General features: G+C 39.4%; 1 protein-coding gene across 7 annotated transcripts in view; it reads left to right on the top strand.

The window, feature by feature from the left end:
* Positions 1-13,155, top strand: part of LOC144498633 (protein kinase C and casein kinase substrate in neurons protein 2-like) — a 99,601-nt gene extending 86,446 nt beyond the window's left edge. For 5 of the 7 annotated variants that reach the window (XM_078220046.1, XM_078220049.1, XM_078220050.1 and 2 more), the window contains one exon: positions 11,351-13,155. In XM_078220046.1, the coding sequence (XP_078076172.1) occupies positions 11,351-11,463 (113 nt within the window). In that variant the 3' untranslated portion in view covers positions 11,464-13,155. The remainder of the gene's footprint in view (positions 1-11,350) is intronic. The other 2 variants (XR_013498737.1, XR_013498736.1) reach the window with 1 other exon arrangement.

Genomic DNA, 13,155 nt, shown 5'->3' with positions numbered 1-13,155 from the left:
GATTTGCTGAGGGAAAATCGTGTTTGACTAACTCGATTGAGTTTTTTGATGAGGTAACAGAAAAGTACAAGAAGATGAACTTCAAAAGGTGTTTGATAAAGTATCATAGAACAAACTTGCTAGCAAAGTTGAAGCCTGTAGGATGCAAAATTGGCTAAGAGATACAAAACTAGCTAAAGGACAGAAAATAGATTGGTGGTGAATGGCTGTTTTTTGGACTGGAGGAGGATATTTAGTGGTGTTTCCCTCGGTTCAATTTTAGGACCACAGCAATTTTTGAGATACATTAATGATTTGGGCTTGGAGGTACAAGGCACAATTTCAAATGTGCAGATGACACCAAATTTAGAAAAGTGCGAGGTGATGCATTTTGGCAGGAGAAATTAGGAGAGATAATGGAATAATAAATGGAACCCAAATGGAATAATTTTAAACATGAAGATAAACGCAAAATACTGTGGATATTAGAATCTGAAACAAAACCAGAAAAAATGCTGGAAAATCTCAGCAGGTCATACAGCATCTGTGGAGAGAGAGTAGAGCCAATGTTTTGAGTCCAGATGACTCCGTCAGAGCTGAGAGGAAAGAGAGTGGAAAGAGAGTCAGCAGACTTTCTGTTGAAGGTGAAATTCTGGACTATATAAATAGAGGCATAAAATACAAAAGCCAGGAAGTTATGCTCAACCAATATAAAACACAAGTTCAGCCACAACTGGAGGATGCGTCAAAACTTGCGTACCACACTTGAGGAAGCAAGTACTTTGGACAATGTACAAAAAAGATTAATTAGAAGAGTTCCAGAGTTGAGGGATTACTGTTACGTTAGTTGATGAACTGGTGAAGCTGGAGGTTGTTGTCCTTAGCGCAAAGAAGGCTAAGGCGAAGATTTGATAAATGTGTTTAAGATCATGAAGGGTTCAGATAGAAAAATTAAGAGAAACTGTTTCTGATGTTTTAAAGGTTGGTAACTGGAGGGCACAGATATAAGGTGATTGGCATAAAAATCGAAGGTGACATGAAAAAATCGTCTTTATATAAAGAGTGGTCAGGATTTGGAATGCACTACCTGGCAGGGTGGTGGGAATAAATTCAATAGTAGCTTTCAAAAGGGAATTAGATAAATATTTGAAAGAGAAAAAAAATGTATTGGTACAAAAGAAAAACAAAGGATTAGGACCAACTGAATTGCTCTTCAGAAGAGTCAGTGAAGACTCTTCTGCACTGCAGTATTTTATAATTTTATTATGTAGGAGCTTGGAACTTTCTATATTTCAACAGAGTTAGTTTAGGTGCATTCACCACATGCATCTCGGCAAAAGTATGACTATGAAAGAGTTAGTTTAGGTGCATTCACCACATGAATCTAGGCAAAAGTATGACTATGACCCCTGTTCTTCTGCCACCTTAAATTCAATATTAAATTTGTTCCAGTTCTGTTTTTACACTCTTACTTTCGCTCCAGGGATGTTGCATTTATTTTGTCAAGGTTAAGGATGCAGAATTAAACGGTGGATATTGGGGGGGTTTATATGTTCATGGGAACTGGATGTCAACAGTCAGGCCAACATTTGTTGCCCAACCCTGATTGCCTCTTGAACTGAGTGCTTTGCTAAACCATTTTAGAAATCCGTTAAAAGCCAGCCACATTACTGTGGATCTGGAGTGACATGTCGGCCATACCTGGTAAAGACAGCAGAGTTCCTTCCCTGAAAGACGTTAGTGAACCGAAAGTGTTTTACAACAATTGTAGATAGTTGTCATGGTCTTGAGATTCGTTTTATATTCCAAAGTGATGCTCTTTTGGAGAGTCGATGCAGACTTGATGAACCGAATGGCCTCCTGCACTATAGGGATTCTATATAATTTGTTAATAACTACATGGAATGATTGAGGCCTCAACACAGATCCATGCTAGACACCACTGGTCACATACAACCAATTTTAGAACATGCCTATTGTTTCGATTCTGTCTTCTGCCACTCTAATTTTCTGTGCCAATAAATAATTTGCCTTCAATTTCAGGCGCTTCAACTGCAGCTAATGGTTTCTTATAGGGGTCTTTATCAAATACCTTCAGAAGGTCCATATAAATAACACCCATAGACTTTTCCTGTGTACTACTTTGGTCATCTGTTCAAAATACAACTGTATCATATTTTTTAGACATGAACTACCTTTCACAAGATCCATACCAGCTGTTTCTGATTAGCTGAAAGCCTTCAAGGTGCCTGACCACCTATAAATAGAAACATAGAAGATAGGAGCAGAAGGTGGCCATTTGGCCTTTCAAGCCTGCTCCGCCATTCATCATGATCATGGCTGATCGTCCAACTCAATAGCCTAATCCTGCTTTTTCCCCATAACCTTTGATCCCATTCACCCCAAGTGCTACATCTAGCCGTCTCTTGAATACAGTCAATGTTTTGGCATCAACTACTCCCTGTGGAAAATAATTACACAGGCTCACCACTCTTTGGGTGGAATTCATCTATAAATTACGGACATCAGCAACTTGATGACAGCAGATCATCTTGCTTTTTCTCTGTTACCTTTCTAAAATAGCTAACTGGTGTATAATTTCAATGCTTTCCTCTGTTGCCTCTCTGAAATAGTAGGGTCACATGCACAATTTTCCAATTTAAAAGAATAGTTTCCAAATCGAGACAATTTTGGAAGATTGTAGTTGGGGCATCGACCGTGTTTTCGCCGACTTCCTTTAAAACGTGAACAGACTCCTTGGATTTATCGCTCTTTAGTGCCATTATTTTCTTCATTAATATTACTTTGTTTATGTTAATTTTGATGAGTCCCTATCCCTGATGCAATATTAGTTTCCTTGTGAAATCTGGTATGTTGACGTCTTCCTGTACAGTAAACATTGACGCAAAGTAATTATTCAGTGGGTAGGATTTCCTGATCCTGCCCATCCCGAGACTGGAATTTCCCACCCAAGGTCAACAGGCCTTTCAATGATCTGTCAATTTTTTCATCCCACCCGTGACGATTTCCACAGTGGGCAGGAATGGAAAATCTACACTAATGTATCTGCTATTTCCTTATTTCTATTGACAACATCACCATTATAGTTTTCAAGGAGCCTCCATTGCTCCTGACCATCCTCTTTTTCCAAATACAATTATAAATATATTTTGTGTTGATTTTGATATCCCTTGCAGGTTTCTTTTCATTACTCCCGTGTTGTAACTCTTATTTATTTTGTCATTTTGGCAAGTAAAACTCTTGCCCCTTAGAGATATAAAAACCAAATCAGATTGAATTATTTTTTCAACAACCTAACACTGATGTTGTGTCATTTTACTTTGCCCTGTTTACAATGGACAGTCTCTGTCACATCCCATTGCAGGAAGCCTTGCCGAAAACTAGAACCCTCATAGCTATTTCGCGTTTTTTTCCTTTCAAACATTATGTTGAATTTGACAATACATTATGTTGAGTTTCACAATAAGCCTGCACTGATTCAGAATTCTGTTTAGTTTACGATTATCGTGAGTTTAATTAAACTGAACTTAAATATCACTGACAAAAATAAAACATCTTTACCTTAATTCAGGCATAAAAATAAAAACTTAGGGCTCTGTAAATATCTCAATTACATAAAGCATTTTTTTCAAGGCAACAAGCTTGGGAAAGGAACTAACTAACATGCATGCAATTATATATACATGTATTTTGTAATTGGTTCTGTTTTGATGCTGACTAGGAGTTATGAAAATCTAAAGTCTTCAATCATTCAGAAAGTGCATAAAGAGTGAACAGCGACATTCCAGAAAGAACAGCATTTATATAGCGCCTTTCACAACTTCAGGACATCCCAAACATTATGAAGTCAGTGAAGTACTTTGGCAGTGTGGTCGCTGTTGTAATGTAGGAAATGCACAACCAAGTTGCACGCAGCTACCTCCTACAAACAGCAATTTAGAATAGAAGAATAGAATACGTCCAATGCAGAAGGAGGCCATTCAGCCCATCGAGTCAGCACCGACTCTCCGACACAGCATCTTATCCAGGCCCTATCCCCGTGACCCCACATAATTACCCCATACATCTTGGGACACTAAGTGACAATTTAGCATCGTCAATCCACCTAACCTGCACATCTTTGGACTGTGGGAGGAAACTGGAGTACCCAGAGGAAACCCATGAGGATATGGGGAGAACGTGCAAACTCCAGACAGATGGTCACCCAAGGCTCGAATTGAACCCGGGTCCCTGGTGCCAAAAGACAGCACTGTTAGCCACTGTGCCACCCCAATATGCCCGCTATTTCCTTATTTTTATTGACAACATCACCATTATAGTTTTCAAAGAGCCTACATTGCTCCTGACTATCCTCTTGATAATGATCAATTAATTTTTTTTAAGGTGTTGCTGATCGTGGTGTAAATGTTGGCCAGGACACTGGGGATAATTCTCTTGCTCAGTCAAGTTAAGAACAGTCTGGGTGTATCACCCAACATTAACAAAGGCACACCCAGTCCGGTCAAAGAACTCCTCTTTCAAATCTGGGAAATTATACCAAAATTGGAGAACTGTCTCAGACTAGTTAGCAACAGCCTGATTTAGTAATTGTCACAGAATCATACCTTCTAGTCAATGTCCTAGACTACTGCATCACCATTCCTGAGTAGGTCATATCCCACTAGCGGGATAGGCTGACCAGAGGTGATAGCACAGTGGTATACATTTGAAAAGGATTCTGGACCCTCAGAAGTTTTGTGGCATCAGACCAAACATAGGCAAAGAACCCTCCTGCTGATTACCATCTACCTCCCTCCCTCGGGTGAAGAATCAGTACTACTCCATGTTGATCAACAGTTGGAAGAAGCACTGAGGGTAACAAGAACACAATGTATGATAGCTATGAGGACTTCAATGTTCATCTCCAAGAGTGCCTCAGTAGCATGACTACAGATTGAGTTGGCTGAGTTCTGAATGATACAGTTGCCATTCTGGTCCTCTGGCAGCTGAACTTAAGAAAAAGAAGCCAGAGGAGACCATTATGTCCCTCAAGCCTGCTCCGCCATTCAATAAAATCATTGCTAATCTGACTACGGCCTTAACTCCACTTTCCTCCCTGACCTCATAATACTTGACTCCTTTGTATATCAAAAATCTGTCTAACTCAGCCTTGAATATATTCAATGACCCCATCTCCACTGTTCTCTGGGGAACAACTGAGAAAAAAGTTTGCTCTTCTCCACTTTAAATGGGAGGCCCCTTATTTTTAAATTGTGCCTCTAGTTCTAGATTCCCTCACATGGGAAAATATCATTTTGGCACTTACCCTATCAAGTCCCTCAGAATCTTTTATATTTCAATAAGATCCCCCCTCATTATTCTAAACCCCAAAGAGTATAGGCCCCACCTCTCAACCTTTCCTCCTAAAACAATCCCTTCATCCCTGGAATCAGCCAAATGAGCCACCTTTAAATTGCTTGCAATGTAATTATGTTGCTCCTTAAGTGAGGAGACCAATACTATACCCAGTACTTTAGATGCATTCTTACTAAAACACTCTGCAGTTTGTAGCAAGACCTCCCTACTTTTATATGTCATCCCCGTTGCAATAAAAGCCAATATTCAATTTGCCTTCTTAATTACTTTCTCTATATGTGTGCTAAAGTTTTGTGATTCATGAACAAGGACACTCACATCCCTTTTAACTGCAGTATTCTGCAATCCCCCTCTATTTAAATAATAATCTGCTTTTCTATTCTTCCTGCCAGCATTATACTCCATTTGCCAAATGTTTTGCTCACTCACTTAGACTAACTGGGTCTCTTTGCAGACTCTTTATATCCTCCCCACAAATTGCTTGCATGCCTATCTTTGTATCCATGATGTGGAGATGCCGGCGTTGGACTGGGGTAAACACAGTAAGAAGTCTCACAACACCAGGTTAAAGTCCAACAGGTTTATTTGGTAGCAAAAGCCACTAGCTTTCGGAGCGCTCACTCCTTCGTCAGGTGAGTGGGAGTTCAGTTCACAAACAGGACATATAAAGACACATATGAACCCAAGATCCCGGTTGAGGCCATCCTCATGTGTGCAGAACTTGGCTATCAGTTTCTGCTCAGCGATTCTGCGTTGTCGTGTGTTGTGAAAGGCCTTCATGACACATGACAGTGCAGAGTCGCTGAGCAGAGACTGATAGCCAAGTTCTGCACAGGCAAGAATGTTCTCTTCCTGGTGAGGAACACTTCAGCGGTCACGGGCATTTGGCCTCTGATCTTCGGGTAAGCATTGTCCAAAGCGGCCTTCACGACACACGATAGTGCAGAGACTGATAGCCAAGTTCCGCACACATGAGGACGGCCTCAACCGGGATCTTGGGTTCATGTCACACTATCTGTAACCCCCACGACTTGCCTGGGCTTGCAAAATCTCATTAACTGTCCTGTTCAGAGACAATACACATCTCTTTAACCTGTGCTTAACGCTCTCTCCACTCACATTGTCTGTACCTTTGAGACTTTTCATAGAATCCCTACAGTACAGAAAGAGGCCATTTGGCCCATTGAGTCTGCACCGACCACAATCCCACCCAGGCCCTACCCCCATATCCCTACATATTTTACCCGCTAATCCCTCTAATCTATGCATCCCAGGACTCTAAGGGGCAATTTTTAGCATGGCCAATCAACCTAACCCGCGCATCTTTGGGCTGTGGGAGGAAACCGGAGCACCCGGAGGAAACCCACGCAGACACGAGGAGAATGTGCAAACTCCACACAGACAGTGACCCAAGCCGGGAATCGAACCCAGGTCCCTGGAGCTATGAAGCAGCAGTGCTAACCACTGTGCTACTGTACCGTACCTGTAAAGACTTGCATTCCAACCATTATTTTGTAAATTGAGTTTGTGTCTTTTATATGCCCTGTTTGTGAACAGAACTCCCACTCACCTGACGAAGGAGCAGCAAGCACTCCGAAAGCTAGTGGCTTTTGCTACCAAATAAACCTGTTGGACTTTAACCTGGTGTTGTGAGACTTCTTACTATCTTTGTATCATCAGCGAATTTGGCTACAAAACAGCTGATCCCATCATCCAAGTCATTATTATAGATCATAAATAATTGAGGACCCACCACTGATCCCTGAGGTACTCCACCAGTTAGTTTGCCAACCTGAAAATGACCCACTTATCCTGACTCAGTTTTGTCTTGATTAGCCAATCCTCTACCTGTGCTAATATATTCGTACTTTTTATGTGGCACCTTATTAAATACCTTTTGGAAATCCAAATCTACTGGTGGTATGGTTCTTTATCTATCCTGCTTGTTACATCCTCAGGAAGCTCTAATAAATTTGTCAAACACAATTTCCCTTTGGTGGTGAGAAAACCAACATGATTACACCCTCACCAATATATCTGTCACAAATGCAACTGTCCTGAACATACTAGTAGGAATGATCACAGCACCATCCTTTTGGAGGTGAAGCCTTATCTTCGCAGTGAGAACACATCCACCATGTGGATGTGCTAAATGGAATAGATTCTGAAAAGAGTTAGCAGCTCAAACCTAGGCATCCATGAGGTGCTGTGGCCAGCATCAGCAGCAGAATTGTATCCAATCACAATCAGTAAATTTGTGACTTAGCATATACATTACTCTATTATTAACATCAAGCCAAGGGATCAACCTAGGTTATAGGACAAGTGTAAATAAGCATGCCAGGAGCAGCAACTGGTATACTGAAAAATGAGGTACCAACCTGCTCCAACATCGGCCTATGTACACTAAACAACCCACAACCAGTAGATCAAATCAAAACTCTGCTTTCCAATGTGGTGCTGGACAATTAAGCAGAAGAAGAGTTTCCACAAACATCCCCATCCTCAATGAGGGGAGCACAGCATGCAAGTGCAAAAGGCAAGGCAGAAACATTTATCTTCAGCCAGAGGTGCCAAGTGGATAATTATTCTTGGCCTTATCTAATAATCTAGACTTCAGCTAATTCAATTCACTCCACGTGATATCAAGAAATGGCTGAAGACAGTGGATGCAGCAAATGTTATGGGCCTGACAATATCTAGCTGTGGCACTGAGGATTTATGCTCCAGAACTAGCCGTGTTCTTAGCTGTTAAAGTACAGTTGAAACACTACAACAAAGTGGAAAGTTGTCCAGTATGGCTAGTCCACAAAAAGCAGGGCAAATTCCATCTGGCCAGTTTGCATTTCATTAGTCTGCTCTCAATCGTCGGCAAATGGCTGGGAGTCCATTCAGTGACACTTGCATTGCAATGACCTGCTCATCATTGCTTATTTTGGATTCCACCAGGACCACTGAGCTCCAGACCTCATTAGTCCAAACGTAAAGAACTGAATTTGAGATATGAGGTGAGAGTTACTGCCTTTCACATCAAGGCATAAAATTTGACAATGACATTCAACAGCATTATCCATGCTGAATAACCCACCATCAACATCATGTGGTGACTATTGATCAGAAACTTAAATGAACCTACCAAATAAATACTGTAGCTGCAAGAGCAAGTCAGAGGATGGGAATTCTCTGGTGAATAACTCATCGTCTAACTCTCCAGAGCCTTTTCACCAACTACTTAGCATGTGACAGAATACTCTCCACTTGTCTGGATAAATGCAGCAGCAAAAACACTTGAAACTTGACACCATCCAGGCTTGATTAACACCCCATGCACCACCATGGGCGGCATGGTGGCACAATGGTTAGCCTCACAGCGCCAGGGTCCCAGGTTCGATTCCCAGCTTGGGTCACTGTCTGGAATAGAACAGGCGTTTGCACATCTGCCTGTGTCTGCATAGGTTTCCTCTGGGTGCTCCAGTTTCCTCCCACATTCTGAAAGACGTACTGGTTAGGTGCATTGACCCAAACAGGCACTGGAATGTGGCGACTAAGGGAATTTCACAGTAACTTAATTGCAGTGTTAATGTAAGCCTTACTTGCAACTAATAAATAAACTTTACTTTTAGCCTTCACTGCTGGGACTGGGGCGCTGTGACTTTAGTGGACAAGGGCACTGCAACAACCGGTTTCATCAACAGCACCTTGCAAACCCTTGACCTCTAGCATCTATGAGAATAAAGGCAGCAGGCTCATACAAGTACTACCACCTGCAGATTTCCCTTCAAGTTACACATTCTGCCTTAGAACTATATCACCATTTGCCTATTGTCACTGGGTAAAAAATCCAGGAACTCACTTCCTAACAGCACTGTGGATGTAACTTTGCCAGACAAACTGAGGCAGTTCAAGAAAGTGGCTCACTACCATCTTCTCAAGGGCATTTGGGGATGAACAATAAATGAGTCTTGCCAGTGATGCCCACATCCCATGAATGAATAAAAACCATTTAATTATGGAAGAACAGTTTAGTGTATGGATCACCCTTTTATTTTCTTTCTCGGAAATAGTTAATGGAATATATAAATACTTGCTCATTTTTAAATAAATATTTAATAGCTCAAACCAAGAATACGGTCCTCCCTTATTAAGGAATAAACTAAGATGCATTGGAGACATCGTATCATTCAAGTAGCTTAGAATAATTAATAGATAAGATATTCTTTTGGATAAAACTACTGTTAGTGAACATTTATCTCAAGTTTTGTGAATACTGTTCAAAGGGCAGCAGTCAACACTTAGAGTGTATAAAGATATGAGAATCTGAAAATTGGGAGGCAAGAGGATAGGAAAAGAATCATCATATTAATTTCACTAAAATGGATTTCTTGAATTATCTCTTTGGGAAAAAGACATCCTATATCCACTTTTGAAATAAATTCCTTATGGAATGATCCTGCAGGTTGAATTATTTACTTTATTCTACATATGGCTACACCAGTTGAAAATATTGCGGATTGTATATTTGATGTAAATTCTCTTCTTTCCTCCCATTATTTTTTTGCAATTTTCCTGTATGATGCATCTTTTTGTAACCAAGGGCATAGGCAGTTTCTCTGTTCAGTTTAGTTAGAACAATGCTAATTAATTACAAGATGTTAAGATTTGTGCAATGCCTCTGTGATAGACATTTTCAGGAGAAATAATTTCCACTTGATATCTCCAGGATGAACACAATATTGTGGAACAAGAACTGAGAATGCTTGAAAAACTCAGCAGGTCTGCCAGGTCCTCTTCCCGTTCTCCGCAACCAGTCCCCACCACAACTAATTTCACAAGGACTAAGATCTTATAAATCGAGAATGAAATTTATGAACTGTTTTTGTCACTGTGTAGTGAACTCAAGGTTTTAGTAAATAAATATTCATTACATTGAGAATTATGCTAAATTCATGACATTGCTTCGTTTTGCTGAGTAGAAAGCAACTTTTTATTTAAAGAGTTGATTTCACACAAGTATTACTGACCAGAGGAAATAATCATTAATACATTTATACTATCACTATATATAATGACCTGAGGAAGTCTTCTCCAGTTTCACATAAGCCAGTAATTAGCTATCTTTTTAGCAAACTATAGTCGCACAACAAAAACCTTGAATGAGGAACAGAAAATTCTAGAAATACTCCACTAGGGGCAGCACGGTGGCACAGTGGTTAGCATTGCTGCCTCACAGCGCCAGGGACCTAGGTTCGATTCCTGGCTTGGGTCACTATCTGTGTGGAGTTTGCACCTTCTCTCCATGTCTGCGTGGGTTTCCTCCGGGTACTCCGGTTTCCTCCCACAGTTTGAAAGACGTGCTGCTTAAGTGCATTGACTCGAACAGGTGCCGGAATGTGGTGACTAGGGGAATCCCACAGTAACTTCATTGCAATGTTAATGTAAGTCTTACTTGTGACTAATAAATAAACTTTAAACATAGAATCAGAGCTAACGTTTCAGGTCAATAACCTTTCATCAGAACTTCAAAAGCCTTGAATTGTTTTCTCGTAAAAGGGCAGAATGCACTGAATTTTATTAATGTTTTGACAAAAGTTTCTTCATGACTTGTAACAAAATATATTTGCTATAGATTTTTGTGGAGGTTGTTCTACAATCAATACTTCTGTTAAGAATCAGCTAGATAAAATTAACCAAGTCTTTTGAATAGAAAGGAGCTGAGTCTGTGAACAATTACAGACAGTTCTGTATTTCTACCAAAGTAAGAACCTTCTTGTGCAATATTTCTAACAGGTTACTGCTAAACATTTAAAATAATTTGTACTATAATGTGTGCTACATTATTAATATAATTGAACTTTGTATTCATTGCTTAATGATTGAAATGTGCAATTTTGATGAATGCCATTTTAGTTTTAGGAATTGTCCTTTTTTTTTCCTTTTAAGATTGCGTTAAGTGCATTGCTGTATCCTGACTAACACACTTCTCTTTTTGTAAAAGGTGATGAACTGATAAAGGTAGAAGATGAAGATGAGCAGGGCTGGTGTAAGGGGCGACTGGAGAATGGACAAGTTGGCTTGTACCCTGCCAATTATGTTGAAGTAATCCCATGATGCAGAATGAAGCAAAGAAAATGCTACAGCAATTTCACATTTAAATATACAGTTACATCAACTTAAATAAAAACGACAAACTAAAATGAAAATGGTGAATCGGTGTAGAGAATGTACATATTCATTACATTGAGCATTATGATTACTTCTGGTAATGCTTTGCTTTGATAAGATGAATCTACTATTCATTGGAGTGAAAAATGCGCATTTTAGCAGGCTCCTGTATTGTATTTTGAAGTTCTTAGCTGAAGCTTCACGGTTACTGTGACACCAGTTTTAAATATTATCTACAGTCCATAGCTATGGCAGCTTCAGTTGCATTGACAAAAGGATTGTAAAAATTGATTTAATAACTTGCCTTGTGTGACTGCTGAATACTAATTTTAAATGTTTATCCTTGACCTATTTCAGTCTTTGTATATTATTTAAGTAATATCCCTGATATTTTTTCATTTTAAAAACAAATGACATATTTGTTGTGACCAGATTTTTACTTTATTTTTAAAGGTGGGTCTCACAATATTTATCCATTGATTAGCTTTTTAGCAATTCAGCTCCCTTGCCGGTCCTGCTCAGTAGAAATCTCTTTTATATGCATGAGGTAATATGATGTATGAAAGTATGAGGTCATGCTGTACTTTAATTTCTTCCCCAAGTGCACATCCATTCAATCACTTATCCCTCACCCTTATGCAAGAACATGTGCTGCTTTAATGTGAAGGCAAAACCTCATACAGCCAACTGCATATAATTAGCATGATGTGGAGATGCCGGCGTTGGACTGGGGTAAACACAGTAAGAAGTCTCACAACACCAGGTTAAAGTCCAACAGATTTACTTGGTAGCAAATACCATAAGCTTTCGGAGCACTGCTCCTTCGTCATCCTTTGACGAAGGAGCAGTGCTCCGAAAGCTTATGGTATTTGCTACCAAATAAATCTGTTGGACTTTAACCTGGTGTTGTGCGACTTCTTACTATAATTAGCATGTCAGGGAAACACTGGGATGTGTAGTTAGTTACATACTACAATGTTGCCTATTTCTTCAAAGCTCACTTTCAGCTGAAAGTACAGCCTTAAAACTCAAACACTCTGTTTCCTAAAATTTGTTGATTTTAATATGATTCCAGAAAGTATTTTGAACATGCTGTCATGTTCAGAATGGGGTTAGGTTTGGAGACAAACTGCCTGTAAATGGTGAACATTGAAGAGAATACACATCAATGTTCCATTTATTTCATTTGCTAGTACAGCCTTCAGCAAGTACCTCAAATAATTGAACAGCTTTTGAAAGATTTGAAGATCCACGCTAAATTTACTGTTGGAACTATTTAAAGAAAAAACTACATAGGCATTTGTACATATAAAATTTCAACTTGAACGAAGATAATTGGAAAAGAGAATGCTTTCAACTGCATTGTTTATTCAATCTAAGGACTGTTTAAAAACGTGAATAAGATAAATTTTGTTGATACTTTGCTCTATCAATGTCATAAAATATTCTGATTCAAATTATTGTGTAATATATATAATATATATATATGGAGAGGGGCATAAGAGTGGGCTGTAATCACTCTAAGCATGGGTGAATTGTATGCCAATTAAATCAACAATAAGTTTTTTTTGGTAATTTTTTGTTCTGTAAAACCTTCCAATCAATCTTCACTGAGAATTAAACTAGAAGTTATACGTA

Source organism: Mustelus asterias, chromosome 9 (assembly GCF_964213995.1).
Source record: "Mustelus asterias chromosome 9, sMusAst1.hap1.1, whole genome shotgun sequence".
Taxonomy (NCBI): Eukaryota; Metazoa; Chordata; class Chondrichthyes; order Carcharhiniformes; family Triakidae; genus Mustelus; species Mustelus asterias.
The sequence above is the reverse complement of the archived record's forward strand: the minus strand, read 5'-3'. Positions and strand labels throughout refer to the sequence as shown.